The sequence below is a fragment of the Coregonus lavaretus genome (assembly GCF_964263955.1).
Source record: "Coregonus lavaretus genome assembly, chromosome: 22".
Taxonomy (NCBI): Eukaryota; Metazoa; Chordata; class Actinopteri; order Salmoniformes; family Salmonidae; genus Coregonus; species Coregonus lavaretus.
The window spans coordinates 5,320,722-5,342,008 of NC_140009.1; the positions used below are offsets into that span (position 1 = coordinate 5,320,722).

The 21,287-nt window shown below is 48.4% G+C and overlaps 2 protein-coding genes across 2 annotated transcripts in view; one reads left to right on the top strand and one right to left on the bottom strand.

Moving 5' to 3' along the window:
• LOC311150022 (sortilin-like) overlaps positions 1 to 19,482 on the top strand; it is a 25,342-nt gene extending 5,860 nt beyond the window's left edge. Inside the window, exons 3-12 of the mRNA XM_084187264.1 lie at positions 931 to 1,086; positions 1,403 to 1,612; positions 13,095 to 13,263; positions 13,530 to 13,720; positions 15,662 to 15,851; positions 17,059 to 17,175; positions 17,417 to 17,528; positions 17,802 to 17,914; positions 18,554 to 18,683; positions 18,891 to 19,482. Coding sequence (XP_084043390.1) covers positions 931 to 1,086; positions 1,403 to 1,612; positions 13,095 to 13,263; positions 13,530 to 13,720; positions 15,662 to 15,851; positions 17,059 to 17,175; positions 17,417 to 17,528; positions 17,802 to 17,914; positions 18,554 to 18,683; positions 18,891 to 18,905 — 1,403 coding nt within the window. The 3' untranslated portion in view covers positions 18,906 to 19,482. The remainder of the gene's footprint in view (positions 1 to 930; positions 1,087 to 1,402; positions 1,613 to 13,094; positions 13,264 to 13,529; positions 13,721 to 15,661; positions 15,852 to 17,058; positions 17,176 to 17,416; positions 17,529 to 17,801; positions 17,915 to 18,553; positions 18,684 to 18,890) is intronic.
• LOC311149472 (uncharacterized protein) overlaps positions 1 to 21,287 on the bottom strand; it is a gene marked incomplete at both ends in the record, with an annotated part of 790,865 nt that overhangs the window by 489,701 nt on the left and 279,877 nt on the right. The gene's annotated exons all lie outside the window — the stretch shown is intronic.

Below are 21,287 nucleotides of genomic sequence, written 5' to 3' on the forward strand. Positions count from 1 at the left end.
TCCTCTCGTACTCTCCTCCCCTGTTCCTCTCCTCCTCTCGTACTCTCCTCCCCTGTTCCTCTCATACTCTCCTCCCCTGTTCCTCTCATACTCTCCTCCCCTGTTCCTCTCCTCTCGTACTCTCCTCCCCTGTTCCTCTCCTCCTCTCGTACTCTCCTCCCCTGTTCTTCTCCTCCTCTCGTACTCTCCTCCCCTGTTCCTCTCCTCCTCTGGTACTCTCCTCCCATGTTCCTCTCGTACTCTCCTCCCTTGTTCCTCTCCTCCTCTCGTACTCTCCTCCCCTGTTCCTCTCCTCCCCTGTTCCTCTACTCCTCTCGTACTCTCCTCCCCTGTTCCTCTCCTCCTCTCGTACTCTCCTCCCCTGTTCCTCTCCTCCCCTGTTCCTCTACTCCTCTCGTACTCTCCTCCCCTGTTCCTCTCCTCCTCTCGTACTCTCCTCCCCTGTTCCTCTCGTACTCTCCTCCCCTGTTCCTCTCCTCCTCTCGTACTCTCCTCCCCTGTTCCTCTCCTCCTCTGGGACTCTCCTCCCCTGTTCCTCTCCTCCCCTGTTCCTCTCCTCCCCTGTTCCTCTCCTCCTCTCGTACTCTCCTCCCCTGTTCCTCTCCTCCTCTCGTACTCTCCTCCCCTGTTCCTCTCCTCCTCTCGTACTCTCCTCCCCTGTTCCTCTCCTCCCCTGTGCCTCTCCTCCTCTCGTACTCTTCTCCCCTGTTCCTCTCCTCCTCTCGTACTCTCCTCCCCTGTTCCTCTCCTCCCCTGTTCCTCTCCTCCTCTCGTACTCTCCTCCCCTGTTCCTCTCCTCCTCTCGTACTCTCCTCCCCTGTTCCTCTCCTCCTCTCGTACTCTCCTCCCCTGTTCCTCTCCTCCTCCTGTCTTCCTCTGTATTGCTTATATACAGTACGTGAATACAGCTCTTCTCCTATATGTCCCCAGACACAGGCTTTGGCAGCATCTACGTGTCAGATGACAGAGGGACAGTGTATTCCAAGTCTCTGGAGCGTCACCTCTACACCACCACAGGGGGCGACACTGACTTCACCAACGTTACCTCTCTACGAGGGGTCTTCATCACCAGTATACTGGCAGAGGGTAGGGACCACACACACACACACACACACACACACACACACCTGCTTTAAATTCCCCAACAGTTAGAACAGCCCTGAGATGGGGAAGAAAGGGAGTTCCAAAGGCGTGGGAGGAAAAGGTCACATGACCGTGTCCCAGACGCCTGTTCCTCAGACTACGGTGTATTATTGCCATAGCAGTTATGAGGCCCAGGATGTACGACTTTCATTAGCCTGTTCAGTGTGAGATCAGCTGCATGTCTACAGCAGAGATACACTGGATTATATCTATATGGCTCTCAGAATAACCTCTGTCTCATCGTTGTGTTGTTGTCCAGACGGCTCGGTGCAGTCCGTGGTGTCCTTCGACCAGGGAGGGGAATGGGTGCCCCTGCAGAAGCCTGACAACACCAAGTGTGACTCCACAGCTAAAGACCCTGACATGTGCAGTCTCCACATCCACGCAGCTTACAGCACGGCTATGAAGCTGAACGTCCCCATGCTGCCTCTCAGTGAACCAAACGCTGTAGGACTCATCATGGCTCACGGTAAATCACACACGCAGGGATTCACGCACACGCACGCGCAAACACACACACACACACACACACACACACACACACACACACACACACACATCTTCTTCTCCTCATTAACATGTTCATGACTGTTTCAATTTGGCTAAGCAAAAAGGCCAGGCCATTGCCGGTGTCTGGGCGAACGTTAACACTCAGGGTTCAAGTCTCGACTAGCCACTAATCTGTGGCTCACTCCCATAATCTATCTAAAAGGCATATTTTATATTATTAGTAATAAATTAGTTTGTCACCCCTGTAATAATATAATATATGCCAGTCGCAGACACTTTAACCCAAAGCGACTTATTGATGCATGCATACATTTCTTACGTACGGTTGGTACCGGGTATCGAACCCACTATCCTGGCGTTGCAAGCGCCATGCTCTACCAACTGAACTACAGAGGACCATGCTCTACCAACTGAACTACAGAGGACCATGCTCTACCAACTGAACTACAGAGGACCACCAATATACCATTTTCAAAGCAGTGGTGTCTAATAGGTAGTTAGTGGTGTCTAATAGGTACAGTTGAAGTCGGAAGTTCTATATCGTGGAGCTCCGCCCCATAGGGGAGCTCTGCTCCTAGTGGTTTACCCTCTGCCCTAAGGCAGCAACAGCCTGAAGCAAAATTATGCACACACCTGCAGCCAATGGGAGCACAGGTGTCCCTATATGAGGGGACGCTTCCCCTCAATCAGCCTCCCTTTATCTTCAGCGACTGGACGACTAGACTGAAGAAGCCAAGAAGAGAAGAAGACTCAGGAAGAAATCGCCGTCGATGAGCCAGCCATCGACGTCTTCTAAATGAGCACGCCAGGAAATTTTCCACCCCCAAAAGCCCTTTTCAGGGCTCAGTGCCGATGCTCCTCCATGGCATCTGCGGACCCCCACGACCTTTGTTTCGTGTGTTTGGGGCCACAGCATGCCAAGGAAGGGACCGGCAATCCCCCTAATTGCGCCTCCTGCGCCCTCCTTCCTATGAAGAAGAGGAAGCAGCGTTGGGCGTTTTTTAGGGAGGATATCCCCCTAGAGGATGTACTGTCTCTTCTCGCCTCTGCTTCAGAGGCGTCGACGGACAGTGCTGACTCAGGGGAGGACAAGGAGAGAGACGCAGAGATGGATGTTCCAATGGAACAATCCGACCCTCTGGCGCCAACCTTCAAGACCCCCTTCCCTATGGGGAGTGTGAGATCTGAAGGCTCCTTGTGCGATGACGACACGGGCTCTGTTACGTCAGCAGCCCTGTCCTTCGCAGCGGCCTCTCTGCGTTCGGACTTCCCAGAACTCATTGAGAGAGCCGCCAACCGACTAGAGATAGCGCTGCCCCCTGCTCCCCCCCCTGTGGAGGTCGACATGATGGAGGGCGGCCCCTACTCTAGACCGAGGAAGGCAGCTGAGCCGATGGCTCCTGCTATGCCTTCCCTCGGGAAATATGTCGGCGCGTTCGCCGGCCAAGGTGTACACCCCATTCACGAGAGTGGCTGGACGTGAGTGGGCTGCTAAGGGAATCCCTAGGCTCGAGAGCGCCATGGCGGCGTATCTGGTGCCGGGTTCGAGTCCCTGGGCGGCCTCCAAGAAAGCCACCTTGCCAGCACAAAAAGACAGACTCACAGCACAGCTGGCTGAGAAGTCCTTTACGCTGGGAGCCCAGGCTGTGTCAGCGGCTAACAACATTGCCCTCCTCGCGGCCTCCCTATCCCGTCTAACAACGGGTAGGTCTGAGTTGACCAGCGAGGAGATTGAAGAGGCGTCCAGGATTTCTGCCGCTATTCTTCATTTGACACAGGCGTCAGCGATATGCGCAGGCCGGTCCATGGCCACCTCGGTGGTCATGGAACGTCACCTCTGGCTGTCAATGACAGCCATGAAGGAGACGGACAGAGCCTCGCTACTAAACGCTCCAGTCTCTAGCGAGGGCCTCTTTGGGGTCGCCGTTAAGGAGGCGACGGAACGCTTTGGTAAGCTGGACGAGGAGAGAAAGCACCTGGCTAAACACCTGCCATTGGCAGGCAAGTTTAGCAGGGCCTCAACTAACCCGTCAACCTCCAACGCCCCCAGTAGAACTACAGGGAGGCGACGGGCCAGGCGACAGGCGCCTACCACCGACAGCAGGCGAGCGGGCTCGGCCCCTCCAGTGACGACGGTGGTGGCGACGATTCTGCCGGCGAGAGAGGTCGTCACAAAACCGTCCTGGCAACACCAGAAGGTCAGCCAGAAACGACGGCGTCAATGACGGGACGAGGGGGAGAGGACGGATGACGGCTCGGCACAAGACGCGACAGAGCCCACTGTTCCCCCCCACCCTACTGTTCAGGGCCTGGAGGGAAATGTTTATTGTTGTTGTGTGAATAAAGAGCTGGCTCTCACTGACATTGTCACAAAAGGGCCTGTCTTCCATGACACATTGCAGAGTACTTCACGTCCTATGAATTTCTCTCACCATCCTGAGTGTAGCTCAACCCACCAAGGGTGCGTAGTTGAATACACTCAGGAGAGGAAAGAGAAAAAGGTAGCAAGGCGTAGCCTTAGCTCACCTAAAAATATATTTTACTACAGACTCCTAGGAGCTCTGTAGTAAAGGTCTCACATAGCAGGCAGCTGTCTCAGTCTAAATATGACATGAAGACGCAGCCGCTAACTGGGAATGACGCCTTGCTTCAGGCTAACGCCTCAGCCAGCGCAGTTCAGACCCGTGCGACGTTCACGGAGGGCCGGAATACTAGAGTTACAGGTGTAACCAATGTATGGGCGCCCCCGGTTAATTCAGAACGTAACAATGCCCACTACTCTGAGTGCAGCTCACCACACCTAGAGTGTGCTGTTGAGCAGCCTCATGAGACCAGTAAAAAATAGGTATTGTGGCGCCACCTTGTGGTACCAGTTAGAGACCACACTTTCCAGACTCTGTTGAGTACTGCAGTGGACGGATCTCATGGCAAGCAGCAGTCTCAGTCAGACAATGACATGATGACGCAATTGCTATCCGGGGAGGGCGCTCTGTCTCAGGTTAATACCTCAGTCAGTGCAGCTCAAAACCGTGCTGCGTTCACGGAGGGCCGGAATACTAGAGTTACAGACGTAACTAACGTACCGAGGCCTCCGATTCTCTCAGAACGAGCTGATGTTTCCTCTCCCTTTCGAGGGGGGCCCGCCTTGGGCTATTCCACCAACCCAGTGCTGGGGAATAGCGGCGGCGAGGGCCATAGAGGAATATAGGTCCTTCCTACTGGATGCACCACAGCTTCGTGCGCGCCCGCTTTCTCTGCATTGCTGGCAGTGGCAACGAAGCTGTACCCTCTCACGCTGGCTAGAACAGACGTTGCAGAAGGGTTATGCCCTCCAATTCCATCGAACCCCACCCCCGTTCAGGGGAGTGGTGGAGACGGTGATGAAAACGCCGGACAAAGTGGCCGCTCTGATGTCAGAGATTACGGAACTTTTGGCAAAGGAGGCGGTCACAGTAGTTCCCCGGGAGCAAAGGAACAAAGGGCTATATTCGCCTTATTTCCTAGTGCCCAAAAAGACGGGGGGAGTGAGGCCGATTTTGGATTTACGCACTCTCAACGAGAGCATAACCAAACGACCCTTCCGAATGCTGACGACAAAACGTCTACTGGAATGTGTCCAGAAAGGAGACTTTTGTACAAGCATAGACCTAAAGGACGCGTACTTCCATGTGCCGATACAATCGCGTCACAGGAAGTTTCTGCGGTTCGCCTTTCAAGGGGTGGCGTACGAGTTCACGAGGATGGCATTCGGGTACGCCCTGGCACCTCGAACGTTTTCCAAATGTGTGGAGGCGGCATTGGAGCCGCTGCGTCGTCAAGGGATAAGGCTATTAGCCTACCTAGACGACCTGCTGGTTCTCGCCCCGTCAGCAGAGCTGGCGTTCACTCACACAACACAGACAGTGATTCATCTCACGCGTCTGGGGTTTGCTGTGAATTGGAAAAAGAGCGCACCCTGGCCCAGTCATCAGATTGTCTACCTGGGGCTACAGCTAGACACTGTAATGATGAGGGCTCGAATTTCGGACCCTCGAAGGGTAGCATTGTTGCTAGCCCTGAGGAAGTGTCGTCCGAATCACACAGTGACGGCGCTGTCGATCATGTCACTTTTGGGTCTCATGTCGTCAGCCCACTCTGTGGTCCCGCTGGGACTTCTGCACATGCGCAGAATACAGCGATGGTTCGCCCAACTAAGACTAGACCCAGTGCGTCAACGTCATCGGTTGGTGGTGGTTCCTCTCTCGCTAAGAGCAGACCTGGACTATTGGAGGAATCCGAGCGTTCTCACGCACGGAGTCCCGATGGGCAAGGTGTCATCCTACATTCCAGTATTTACAGATGCTTCTCTGACTGGATGGGGAGGGACATGTCAGACTCAAGCGATAGGAGGTGCATGGCCTCAATCAGGTCGTCACATAAACCTCTTGGAGTTGGAAACGGTTCGACTGGTTCTGACCCACTTCGCGCCTACCGTTCGGGGTCGCGATGTGCTGGTCTGGTCAGACAACCGGACCACAGTAGCTCACATAAATCGCCAGGGGGGGGTCAGGTCACCTGCCCTCCACAGGGCGGCAGAGGAATTGTGGCTGTGGGCTCACAAGCACCTTCGCTCGTTGAGAGCAGCACACATTCCGGGCTACTTGAACGTAGGAGCAGACCTCATGTCAAGAGGGGGTCCTCGAGACGACGAGTGGTGTCTGCATCCGGACATTGTTCTCCAAATTTGGGAACAGTTCGGGAGAGCCGAGGTGGATCTGTTCGCGTCACGCGTGAACGCGCAATGTCCCCTATGGTTTTCTCTGAGGGAACAGGACGAGCCACCACTGGGAAGAGACGCATTCGCGCACTACCCATGGCCGAAAGTTCTCCTGTATGCATTCCCTCCGCTGTCTTGCATTCTCCCACTGCTAGCCAGGGTGAGGTCAGAGGGGCTGTCAGTGATACTGATAGCGCCCGATCGCCCGGGGGCTCCGTGGTTTGCGGAGATAAGTCAGATGTTGATTGCGCCACCTTGGCCAATTCCACATCGACGGGACGCGTTGACCCAGGCGGGAGGCTCGATAGGGCAGTGGCCCATAATCGGCCAACCACTGAAGGCTTGGTTCCTGAATGGGACAGGTTGAGGCGCCGTGGGTTATCTGATGCAGTGATCAGAACCATACAAGGTGCACGAGCCGGTTCCACTTCTAGGATGTATACCAGCAGATGGAACGTTTTTTCACGATGGTGTGACACACAAGGTGTGGACCCCATGAACTGTCAGGTTGAGAGTGTGCTCTCTTTTCTGCAGTTTATGTTTGATAAGCAGAAATCGCCCTCCACCATTAAAGTGTTTGCAGCGGCAATTTCAGCTGGTCATGAGGGGTTTGGCGGAACGAACGTGTTCAGCCATCCTTTAGTGAAACGTTTCTTATTGGGAACGCGGCGGCTTAGGCCAATGCCTAGAGCCACGCTGCCCCAGTGGGATTTGGCCTTGGTACTCGAAGCGCTATGTAAGTCGCCGTTCGAGCCATTGAATCAAATACCCCTCAAGATGCTGTCTATCAAGACGGCGCTGTTGCTCGCCTTGACTACCGCTAAGCGTGTCAGTGATTTGTGTGCCCTGTCGACGAGACCCGACTGCCTTGCCATTAATGGCGATCTGAGCAGAGCGGTGTTACGTCCTAACCCGGCGTTTGTGCCGAAGGTTATTAACAGTGCATATAGATCACAGACCGTGGAGTTGTGGGCTTTTTCTCCCCCTCCTCATGGGGAGAGGAGTGAGGAAAAGCTTCATTGTCTGTGCCCAGTGCGCGCTTTGGCGTGTTACGTTGAGCGCACAGCAGCGATTAGGTCATCGCCTCAGCTGTTTGTGTGTCACGGTGCGGCTGCATTAGGTAGACCACTTTCAAAACAGCGATTGTCTCATTGGCTTTGTGAAGGTATTGAGACAGCTTGCGGGGCGACAACTGCCTCAGGGTATCAGAGCTCACTCCACTCGTGGAGTAGCAGCTTCTACTGCCCTCTTCAGAGGAACAGGGGTAGAGGATATTTGTAGAGCAGCGTCATGGTCAACACCGTCTCCATTTATCAGTTTCTATCTATTAGATATGTCTTCTAACTCTTTGGCTCGATCTGTACTCAGCGTGGCTGAAGGGAGATCTTGAGCAAGAAGGAGAGGAAAAAAAAGCAGGACGGTGGACATGGGTGTCCATCAGGTCCGCTTTGGTCAGGAAGACATATTCTGTTTCTATCTATGAGATTGCCTTCTAACTCTTTGGCTCGATCTGTACTCAGCGTGGCTGAAAGGAGATCTTGAGCAAGAAAGAGAGGAAAAAAGCAGGACTGTGGACATGGGTGTTCATCAGGTCCGCTTTGGTTAGGAAGACATATTCTGGACAGATATGTTTTCTAACTCTTTGGCTCGGTCTGTACTCAGCAAAGCTGAAAGGGGATTTTGAGCCAGGAAGAGAGGATAAAGCAGGACTATGGGCAGGTTCCCATCAGGTCCGCTTTGGTTAGGAAAACATGTTTTTTGATAGATAGGCTTTCTATCTCTATGGCTCGATTGTACTCAGCATAGCTGAAGGGGAATCTTGAGCTAGAAGAGAGAAGAGCAGGACGATGGACACAGGTTTTTATCAGGTCCGCTTTGGATGGAAAGCATATCTTGTGGCATGTCTCTTGACTGACAGGGTCAGTATAGTAGAGACATGTATTGAATTGACAGAATGTGAGGTCATCTATCTGAGTGTTCAGTTTAGTATGACTTATATTTTGTTCCTGCCTACTAATCTCTGGGATTCCATTGAGTGAGTGAGGTGGTCTACTGTGTACATAATGTAGAGTGACACTTGGTGTCATTCCATTAGTGGTCGGTAGTGTTTTCACAGGATATTGAGGCACATCTATCTGCTAGTACAGATTAGTGTAGCTTCTATTCTGGTGATCTGCCCACTAGTCATTGGCATTGCCATTGGACTAGGTGGGGCGGGTCTTTAACCGATGACGCGGTATATTGTGACGCCCGGAGGGGTTTTTAGTTGCAGTACTGCGGGAATTGGTTGCGGCCATTGCTAGGCTTGACCTTTTCATTTTTTAATGGGAAGTGTTAGGCTCGGCAGGGAGTACATTTTGGAGCGCTACGCTCCGCCTTAAACCACTAGGAGCAGAGCTCCCCTATGGGGCGGAGCTCCACGATATAGAACGATTAGTTACCGGAGTGTAACTCCAGTTCTATGAGTGGAGCGGAGCCCCATAGGACTTAAGGCCCTGCCGACCCTCTCTAGTCTCGCTGAAGATAATATCTCGGGAGGCTGATTGAGGGGAAGCGTCCCCTCTTATAGGGACACCTGTGCTCCCATTGGCTGCAGGTGTGTGCATAATTTTGCTTCAGGCTGTTGCTGCCTTAGGGCAGAGGGTAAACCACTAGGAGCAGAGCTCCCCTATGGTGCTCCGCTCCACTCATAGAACTGGAGTTACACTCCGGTAACTAATCGTTTACATACACCTTAGCCAAATACATTTCAACTCAGTTTTTCACAATTACTGACATTTAATCCTAGTAAAGATTCCCTGTCTTAGGTTAGTTAGGATCACCACTTTATTTTAAGAATGTGAAATGTCAGAATAATAGTAGAGAGAATGATTTATTTCAGCTTTTATTTCTTTCATCACATTCCCAGTGGGTCAGAAGTTTACATACACTCAATTAGTATTTGGTAGCATTGCCTTTAAATTGTTTAACTTGGGTCAAACGTTTCAGGTAGCCTTCCACAAGCTTCCCATAATAGGTTGGGTGAATTCTGGCTCATTCCTCCTGACAGAGCTTGTGTAACTGAGTCAGGTTTGTAGGCCTCCTTGCTCGCACACGCTTTTTCAGTTCTACCCACAAATTGAGGTCAGGGCTTTGTGATGGCCACTCCAATACCTTGACTTTGTTGTCCTTAAGCCATTTTTCCACAACTTTGGAAGTATGCTTGGGGTCATTGTCCATTTGGAAGACCAATTTGTGACCAAGCTTTAACTTCCTGACTGATGTCTTGAGATGTTGCTTCAATATATCCACATCATTTTCCTTCCTCATGATGCCATCTATTTTGTGAAGTGCACCAGTTCCTCCTGCAGCAAAGCACCCTCACAGCATGATGCTGCCACCCCCGTGCTTCACGGTTGGGATGGTGTTCTTCAGCTTGCAAGGTACCCCCTTTTTCCTCCAAACATAACGATGGTCATTATGGCCAAACAGTTCTATTTTTGTTTCATCAGACCAGAGGACATTTCTCCAAAAAGTACGACCTTTGTCCCCATGTGCAGTTGCAAACCGTAGTCTGGCTTTTTTATGGCGGTTTTGGAGTGGTGGCTTCTTCCTTGCTGAGCGGCCTTTCAGGTTATGTCGATATAGGACTCGTTTTACTGTGTATATAGATACTTTTGTACCTGTTTCCTCCAGCATCTTCACAAGGTCCTTTGCTGTTGTTCTGGGATTGATTTGCACTTTTCACACCAAAGTACGTTCATCTCTAGGAGACAGAACGCGTCTCCTTCCTGAGCGGTATGACGGCTGCGTGGTCCCATGGTGTTTATACTTGCGTACTATTGTTTGTACAGATGAACGTGGTACATTCAGGCGTTTGGAAATTGCTCCCAAGGATGAACCAGACTTGTGGAGGTCTACAATTGTTTTTCTGAGGTCTTGGCTGACTTCTTTTGATTTCCCCATGATGTCAAGCAAAGAGGCACTGAGTTTGAAGGTAGGCCTTGAAATACATCCACAGGTACACCTCCAATTGACTCAAATGATGTCAATTAGCCTATCAGAAGCTTCTAAAGCCATGACGTCATTTTCTGGAATATTCAAAGCTGTTTAAAGGCACAGTCAATTTAGTGTATGTAAACTTCTGACCCACTGGAATTGTGATACAGTGAATTATAAGTGAAATAATCTGTCTGTAAACAATTGTTGGAAAAATTACTTGTGTCATGCACAAAGTAGATGTCCTAACCGACTTGCCAAAACTATAGTTTGTTAACAAGAAATGTGTGGAGTGGTTGAAAAAACAAGTTTTAATGACTCCAACCTAAATGTATGTAAACTTCCGACTTCAACTGTAGTTAGTGGTGTCTAATAGGTAGTCAGCTCACCTCATCCTTAGAGAATGATTACATTTTCTAATTAAGTTATTTATTTATGTGCACACAAGAAAATACAAGATAATGTGATGATGAGGGTTTAAAAGGCAAATAGCGTTTGCAGGAGAGGTAGAAAACCCTGAGGGGCCTGTAAGGCTCTTTAGCCTTTTAAAATGATTAAACTTGGATTAGCAAACACAACGTGCCATTGGAAACACAGGACTGATGGTTGCTGATAATGGGCCTCTCTACGCCTATGTAGTTATTCCATTAAAGATCAGCCGTTTCCAGTTATAATAGCCATTTACAACATTAACAAATGTCTACACTCTATTTCTGATCAATTTAATGTTATTTTAATGGACCAAAAAAATTGCTTTTCTTTCGAAAACAAGGACATTTCTAAGTGACCCCAAACTTTTGAAAGGTAGTGTGTGTGTGTGTATATAGACGTTTCAATCAGATGCACACCGAACAAACCGGCACCAAGAACTATCAGCCAGGCAGCACCACAACAGCCGACCCTGTTTCCCAGGGGTTTGTTCTTCAGGAAGGTTACAGGGTGGATCCCTGCCAGATAGCGCTCCACACAGATACAGCTTTGAAACAGGGGTCGACCAGTGAACAACAGACCCATACCAAATGCTGCAAGACGTGAGACTGCAGGTGTTTTGATGTGTATGCTGACAATGAAGAAGACAGAAGCCAGGCAGAAGACGACCTCGGACACGGCCAGGTTGAGAGAGAAGAACCCTTGAGGCCATTGTCCCTCCCGCTCCGGTCACGATCAGCCTCAGGACATAGCCATCGGTGGGGACACTCAGGATGAGATTGATTGCGCAGGAAGCAGTGTTGATGGATGTGCCTTTTGCATGGAGGGCAGCTACTGAAGTTCTGTTATGTCTCTGAGATGTTCATGTCTTCACCTTCAGGATTGGTGTGTATGCTTCTACAATGATAAAGAGTTGTTACTAGGAGTTTTTCCTGTTGCAATGGCACAGTAAAACATTTATCGATCAAAGGAATCAAGATTGGGGTCAATTCCATTTCTACTCAGTCAATTAAGGAAATCGATCAATATCAGAAAATGATATGACACTTAATGTCTTATTCAACACATCTGATGAAATTATCCAAATTCTGCGAAACGAGCATTTCCCCCATTTTGTTTTTTACGTTCGATAAGAACTGGGTTTAAATACATGTGTATTTGATTATTAGTTATTTAAATACTTATTTTCTGTGTATTTGAGTATTTTCAAATAATGTGGACCGAATCACCTACTTCTGTTGGAAGTATTTTAAAATAATTCCTAGAAATAACCAACTTTTTCAAAATATTTCCATATACATTATTTTAAATACAGGGTTTAAATGCAGCACAGTTTGTATTTGTATAAATACTGTGTGTATTTTAGTATTTTCAAATACATGCAAATACTTTCCAAGTGTAATTCCAAACATTCAACTACTTGTGTTTAAAAATATATATATATCCAATTATTTACTAACAAATGTCTTGGAAAGTTATTGAAATACCCTAAATGGTATTTGAACCCAGGTCTGAACCCAGGTCTGAACCCAGGTCTGAACCCAGGTCTGAACCCAGGTCTGAACCCAGGTCTGAACCCAGGTCTGAACCCAGGTCTGAACCCAGGTCTGAACCCAGGTCTGAATTGGAGACAAATTCTGAGATAAAAGGAACACATCTGAATGGACGGAGTTCTCCTCTGGTCTGGAAAGTGTAGAACTGATGTTACATTGAAAAGCTGAAGCTGATTGTGTGCTACACACACACACACACACACACACACACACCTGTGTCACTCCACTCTTGCTGGCCTGCCATCACCTTGATGGACCACACCTGGCTGGCATGCAAATGTTGACATGCAAAATGTAATCGATGTCGCACCACTAAGTGACTGTGATTATGATTGAAGAGGATATGCCGTGCAGTGTGCTATGGATAGGGCTGTGATTTTTCCTGACAGGTCAAACGGTGCAGAAGGTATACCATCTAATGTTATTTAAACGGATTGGTAAATCTATTTTTGGACTTTTAAATTAATGATATACTGTATAGAAATTGATTCTTGAAGAATATACAGTAACTTATAAATAGTTCAACTATCAGATGACTGGGGCTACACCTTGCTGTCTATTTATTTGACCTCTGACCTCTCCACTCTGACCCATAACCCTCAGGGAGTGTGGGTGATGCCATCTCTGTGATGAAGCCTGATGTATTCGTGTCCGATGACGGGGGCTACACCTTGCTGTCTATTTATTTGACCTCTGACCTCTCCACTCTGACCCATAACCCTCAGGGAGTGTGGGTGATGCCATCTCTGTGATGAAGCCTGACGTATTCGTGTCCGATGACGGGGGCTACACCTGGCTCCAGGCCCTGAAGGGGCCTCACCACTATGCCATCCTGGACTCTGGTGGACTACTGGTGGCTGTGGAGCACTCTGCTCAGCCCATCAAAGACATCAAGTACGTCTGTGTGTCAAAAGAAAAGCTCTGGTCAAAAGTAGTGTACAATATAGGGAATAGGCCAGGTTGTCATTTCAGACACAGATTATGCAGGAGAGGCGATGCTGGTAGCCTGGATCCCAGTCTCAGACTATTCTGCTGTAAGACATACTGGTACCCAGGCTAGAATGCAGAGGCCAAAAAAGAAAGAAGGAAACCACTAAAACATACGATAAAACACATTATGGCAATTGTGCTGACATACAGTATGTGTTCTTTCCTGTCAGGTTTTCCACAGACGAGGGCCAGTGCTGGCATGTTCACCAGTTCACTAGCGACCCCATCCACTTCACAGGGCTAGCGTCGGAGCCGGGGGCGAGGTCTATGAACATCAGTGTCTGGGGCTACAGAGATGCTCTGCTCAGTCAGTACTGGGTATCCGTCACCATCGACTTCAGAGAGCTGCTCACTAGAGACTGTGAGTACCAGTACTAGTAATACCATGGGATACAGTTACTGTGTAGGCTAATGGCAAACCAACCATTTACATTTACATTTTAGTCATTTAGCAGACGCTCTTATCCAGAGCAACTTACAGGAGCAATTAGGGTTAAGTGCCTTGCTTAAGGGCACATCGACAGATTTTTCACCTAGTCGGCTCGGGGATTAGAACCAGCGACCTTTCGGTTACTGGCACAACGCTCTTACCCACTAAGCTACCTGCCGCCCCCCAACCAGGCTAAACGTGATGTGATATAGACATGCATTATAACACTGAGTACCCAGTACCTAGACATGCATTATAACACTGAGTACCCAGTACCTAGACATGCATTATAACACTGAGTACCCAGTACCTAAACATGCATTATAACACTGAGTACTTAGACATGCATTATAACACTGAGTACCCGGTACCTAGACATGCATTATAACACTGAGTACCCAGTACATAGACATGCATTATAACACTGAGTACCCGGTACCTAGACATGCATTATAACACTATGAGTACCTAAACATGCATTATAACACTGAGTACCCAGTACCTAGACATGCATTATAACACTATGAGTACCTAAACATGCATTATAACACTGAGTACCCAGTACCTAGACATGCATTATAACACTGAGTACCCAGTACCTAGACATGCATTATAACACTATGAGTACCTAAACATGCATTATAACACTGAGTACCCAGTACCTAGACATGCATTATAACACTGAGTACCCAGTACCTAGATATGCATTATAACACTATGAGTACCTAAACATGCATTATAACACTGAGTACCCAGTACCTAGACATGCATTATAACACTGAGTACCCAGTACCTAGACATGCATTATAACACTATGAGTACCTAGACATGCATTATAACACTGAGTACCCAGTACCTAGACATGCATTATAACACTGAGTACCCAGTACCTAAACATGCATTATAACACTGAGTACTTAGACATGCATTATAACACTGAGTACCCGGTACCTAGACATGCATTATAACACTGAGTACCCAGTACATAGACATGCATTATAACACTGAGTACCCGGTACCTAGACATGCATTATAACACTATGAGTACCTAAACATGCATTATAACACTGAGTACCCAGTACCTAGACATGCATTATAACACTATGAGTACCTAAACATGCATTATAACACTGAGTACCCAGTACCTAGACATGCATTATAACACTGAGTACCCAGTACCTAGACATGCATTATAACACTATGAGTACCTAAACATGCATTATAACACTGAGTACCCAGTACCTAGACATGCATTATAACACTGAGTACCCAGTACCTAGACATGCATTATAACACTATGAGTACCTAAACATGCATTATAACACTGAGTACCCAGTACCTAGACATGCATTATAACACTGAGTACCCAGTACCTAGACATGCATTATAACACTATGAGTACCTAGACATGCATTATAACACTGAGTACCCAGTACCTAGACATGCATTATAACACTGAGTACCCAGTACCTAGACATGCATTATAACACTGAGTACCCAGTACCTAGACATGCATTATAACACTGAGTACCCAGTACCTAGACATGCATTATAACACTGAGAACCTAAACATGGATTATAACACTGAGTACCCAGTACCTAGACATGCATTATGACACTGAGTACCCAGTACCTAGACATGCATTATGACACTGAGTACCCAGTACCTAGAAATGCATTATAACACTGAGTACCTTGACATGCATTATAACACTGAGTACCCAGTACCTAGACATGCATTATAACACTATGAATACCCAGTACCAGGGAATAAAGCTGCTGTATGAGACGGCTCCCTGGTCTCCAGCACGTCACAGGTCTGTGTTAGCCCACTGAACTAAAGCCTCATGCAGACTCATGTCTGTTTCTCAGGTGAGGACCAGGACTACGTGCAGTGGCTGGCGCACTCTGATGACATCAGCGACCCTAACGACGGCTGTATGTTGGGTTATAAGGAGAAGTTCCTGCGTCTGAGGAAGGCCTCCGTCTGCTGGAACGGACGGGACTATGAGGTCAACAAGCAACCCACCCCCTGCCCCTGCACCCTGGATGACTTCCAATGGTGAGTAGGGTAGTCATGAATCTGTTCCGATATCCACACTAGTATACTACCTAGGACCAAGTGTTGTATTGGGCATGCATTCTAAGTGGTATGGTAGTATGGAGATGGGAACTTAGCCACAATGATTTAAAGTTGGGCGAACTTTACCGTCTGCTACATATGTTTCAGTCAGCTACAGTACATTGTGGTGGTCACCCTAGCTCCAGTACATTGTGGTGGTCACCCTAGCTCCAGTACATGGTGGTGGTCACCCTAGCTCCAGTACATGGTGGTGGTCACCCTAGCTCCAGTACATGGTGGTGGTCACCCTAGCTCCAGTACATGGTGGTGGTCACCCTAGCTCCAGTACACTGTGGTGGTCACCCTAGCTCCAGTACATGGTGGTGGTCACCCTAGCTCCAGTACATGGTGGTGGTCACCCTAGCTCCAGTACATTGTGGTGGTCACCCTAGCTCCAGTACACTGTGGTGGTCACCCTAGCTCCAGTACACTGTGGTGGTCACCCTAGCTCCAGTACACTGTGGTGGTCACCCTAGCTCCAGTACACTGTGGTGGTCACCCCAGCTCCAATACACTGTGGTGGTCACCCTAGCTACAGTACACTGTGGTGGTCACCCTAGCTCCAGTACACTGTGGTGGTCACCCCAGCTCCAGTACACTGTGGTGGTCACCCTAGCTCCAGTACACTGTGGTGGTCACCCTAGCTACAGTACACTGTGGTGGTCACCCTAGCTACAGTACACTGTGGTGGTCAACCTAGCTACAGTACATTGTGGTGGTCACCCTAGCTCCAGTACATTGTGGTGGTCACCCTAGCTCCAGTACATTGTGGTGGTCACCCTAGCTCCAGTACACTGTGGTGGTCACCCTAGCTACAGTACACTGTGGTGGACACCCTAGCTCCAGTACATTGTGGTGGTCACCCTAGCTCCAGTACATTGTGGTGGTCACCCTAGCTCCAGTACAATGTGGTGGTCACCCTAGCTCCAGTACATTGTGGTGGTCACCCTAGCTCCAGTACATTGTGGTGGTCACCCTAGCTCCAGACAGTTTACCAGTGGCAGAATAGTAATTGTTCAACTTTTTTCAACACCACTAACTGTGCTGTCTGCCTGCTGTCTCTGTCTGTCTGTCTGTCTGTCTGGTCTGTCTGTCTGTCTGTCTGTCTGTCTGTCTGTCTAACCTGCTCCACGCTGCCCCCCTGCAGTGACTTTGGGTACTACCGTAAAGAGAACAGCCCCGAGTGTGTGGAGCAGCCGGACCTGAAGGGCCACGTTCTGGAGTTCTGTCTGCAGGGCAAGAAGGAGTTACTGCAGACCAGAGGGTAAGCCTTTAGTCTCTCTGTTCCAACCTGGATCTCCTGCGCTGCGCATCACAAGACTGTGTTAGCCACTGAGCTAAAGTCTAGGAATTAGCTTGGGGAGCTAACACAAGTCTACCGGTCTCAGACAAGGTAACTCATCAGACAAAGCTACCCATTACAGTGTGGATCATCGAATCACCTCCACTAAGATACTCTCTGTGTGACCCTGACTGACCACTAACCATGCCCTCTTGGTCCACAGCTATAGGAAGATCCCTGGGGATAAGTGTGAGGGAGGAACTCAGCCGGAGAGGAAAGAGATCGACCTCAGTATGAGGTGTGTCAGTGACCTGCTGGGACCGCAGGATCTACTGGTGAGTAGAGATGGCCACACCACTGGTTCTCACTGGTCTTCAGTGGTCCACACTGGTTCTCGCTGGTCCTGTTCTAGAACGTCAAAAAATAATAGAAAGAATCCTTGCATAACATTTATTGAATTTGACAACTTACGTAACAAGGGCAGTTTGAACGTGGAATCACTTAAACATTTTGGAAGAGTTGATCTGACTCCCTATGTATACAGCATGACAACGATGGAAGAGTTGGTCTGACTCTCTCTCTCTCTCTGTATCTCTCCCCTCCTACAGACGGATGGCCATCTGTCCAGCTCTGCACCCATCGTAGTGACGGTTCTAATCATTTTGCTACTCAGTATCGTAGCTGGGGTCCTCTTCATCAAGAAGTACGTCTGCGGTGGAAGGTCAGTACAGCAACTGTCTTTATGATTCAGTATGCTGTTGTTGTTTAGATCAGTACATAGCAAACCAAGCTGTACTGTTGTTGTTGTTGTTGTTGTTTAGATCAGTACATAGCAAACCAAGCTGTACTGTTGTTGTTTTAAGATCAGTACATAGCAAACCAAGCTGTACTGTTGTTGTTGTTGTTGTTTAGATCAGTACATAGCAAACCAGCTGTACTGTTGTTGTTTAGATCACAGCTGTTGTTGGTGTTGTTTAAGATCAGAGCTGTTGTTGTTTAATATCCGAGCTGTTGTTGATGTTGTTGTTTAATATCCGAGCTGTTGTTGTTTAAGATCTGAGCTGTTGTTGTTTAATAATAATAATAATATAATATATAATAATCTGAGCTGTTGTTGTTGTTGTTGTTGTTGTTGTTTAAGATCAGAGCTGTTGTTGTTTAAGATCAGAGCTGTTGTTGATGTTGTTGTTTAAGACCAGAGCTGTTGTTGTTGTTGTTGTTTTAGATCAGAGCCGGTTACTCATGCAAACCAAGTGAAAAACTGAAAATATCTGAGCCAGCACCGTTTGGTTCTGGTTGGCACAATGATGTGTGAAAAGGTTGCAAGTGGCTCAGAGTGTGTTTTGATTGGCTCCCCCAGGTTCCTGGTACACAGGTACTCAGTCCTACAGCAGCATGCTGAGGCCCAGGGAGACGGAGTAGACGAGTCACTAGATAGCAACCACACTCAGGCTGGCAACAAGACCGGCTGCCACGACGATTCAGACGAGGTAATGGTACAAACACACACACCTAAACATCATTTTTTTTTGTATGGCCTCAGCACTTATTAAAAAGCTACGATTTACATCAATCCCCTGGTGAAGGGTTGGTCGTGACTCTCCTTTGCCTCAGTGTTTTTTTCTAGTCATTTCTGTTAAAAGTCCACTTTCATAGGAATGTTTTCTGAATGTTGTTTGTTCTCTGTGTGTCTCTAGGATCTTCTGGAGTAACAGGTGGCATTTGCAGCTACCAGGAGTAACTACTAGCCTCCGGTCTCTCCTTTACAACCCAGAAGCTACAAGGGGAATCTAGTCTCCTGTCTGTCCTGAGGCTCACTGCTCTACATTGAAGAACACGTTTCTCCTATGTGTACACCCAGAGGCTCGCTGCTGCTTTTTCTCCTTCGCTTCCTGCTACTCCCCCCCCCCCCACCATGACCCTTGAACTCTAACCTCTGACCTTACAGCGCCTGGCGGAGAGTCCTTCTAATGCCGCTCTCATCAGTGAGGTATCCAATGAGGCTTTCTGATCTGAGTGAGACACATCCAGAGTTCAGCAGGAGAGCAAGGGGACCAGTAGTGTTGTTGTGGTTGATTTTAGAATTTATTCTCCAAGTTCCTTTTCCGTTGAGGACAATTGAGTGATGGAATGATGTGGTAGTTCTGGACTGCTGGTGAACCTGAAATAATGGATCTCTGGAACTGCTGTGTAGAAGCTGTTTCATCATCATCAGCATCATCTTCTCTTAACAACATAATGCTATCTTTTTCAACCAAGTGAACGTAAACAACATGACATTACAGGTCATACAGGTACAGGGGATCTTGGGAATATTAAGTATACGCTTCTAGTTAAGACTTTTCCTGTTTCCCCCTCCCCTCTCCTCCCCTCTCCTCTCCTCTCCTCTCCTCTCCTCCCCTCCCCTCCCCTCCCCTCCCCTCCCCTCCCCTCCCCTCTCCTTCCCTCCCCTCTCCTCCCCTCCCCTCCCCTCCCCTCCCCTTCCCTCCCCTCCCCTCTCCTCTCCTCCCCTCTCCTCTCCTCCCCTCCCCTCCCCTCCCCTCCCCTCCCCTCCCCTCCCCTCCCCTCTCCTTCCCTCCCCTCCCCTCCCCTCTCCTCCCCTTCCCTCCCCCCCCTCCCCTCTCCTTCCCCTCTCCTCTCCTCTCCTCTCCTCTCCTCTCCTCTCCTCTCCTCTCCTCTCCTCTCCTCTCCTCTCCTCTCCTCTCCTCTCCTCTCCTCCCCTCTCCTCCCCTTCCCTGCACTTACATAAAGATCTTTCCTTTTTCATTGATGTGACTCGGGCCGGGGACATGGTAAATAGGTTGCTGTTAGGTACCGTGGCTTGGCAAAATTATTTTTTAGTATTTTGCCTAAATAATAAATATTTATAAGCATTTTAAAGTTTGATAGCAATAACATGTTTAGATACACTGTGTCAACACACTAAGCTTTCATAGCAGGAGTCAACCGCCTCCTCTAAACTAGACTGAACTAAAGGGACGAATCCTAACATGGGAAATGTGTATCTGACTCAAACTTTCACCTCCTAAATCATGCATTGATGTCAATGGGGTAATACAAAATGTGTTGCGTGCATCTCCAGTTATGATGTGACTGTATTGGAACAATAGAAGTTGATCTAAACATGCAATTGTGACTAAAGCACAAGGTCCTACTGTCTGTTTTAGTTAGTCAGAGGGAGAAAATGTAGTGTACAAATAGATATTACGCCTCCTCTATGCCTCTGTTTAATATGTTCGGCTAATCCTACACTATTGAAAGTAGATCCAAAAGTGAAGGACAATAGGAATCAATCATTGGAATACACAGGACAATGGGGGTAAACTCAGAGGCACTAAGATCACATTTAGAAATGTAGTACATAGATCTGGACGTCTTTGACGAAGCAGTTTGCTAGAAGAAGTGGTTTCATAAAGCTAACAATGTTGTACGATGTCTAGCCGGTTTTCAGTGTGTAGAACAGACCTCTATGTCCCGTCTAGCCTGTTTTCAGTGTGTAGAACAGACCTCTATGTCCCGTCTAGTCTGTTTTCAGTGTGTAGAACAGACCTCTATGTCCCGTCTAGTCTGTTTTCAGTGTGTAGAACAGACCTCTATGTCCCGTCTAGTCTGTTTTCAGTGTGTAGAACAGACCTCTACGTCCCGTCTAGTCTGTTTTCAGTGTGTAGAACAGACCTCTATGTCCCGTGTAGCTCAGTCGGTAGAGCATGGCGTTTGCAACGCCAGGGTTGTGGGTTCGATTCCCACGGGCGGCCAGTATAAAAAAATATATTAAAAAATGTATGCACTCACTAACTGTACGTCGCTCTGGATAAGAGCGTCTGCTAAATGACTAAAATGTAAAAATTTACTGTAGCGCCTATCTGAATATGAGATTAGCTAATTCTACTGAATCACATATTTATTTGGGGTCACCACATTACCTGAGAAGGTCATTGACAGTTTCACAGAGACAGGGTCATTCTAGCCTCAGAAGCACATTTGAGGGTAAGGTCTGTCTAGTATGGGGGCGGGGTCTGTCTAGTATGGGGGCGGGGTCTGTCTAGTATGGGGGCGGGGTCTGTCTAGTATGGGGGCGGGGTCTGTCTAGTATG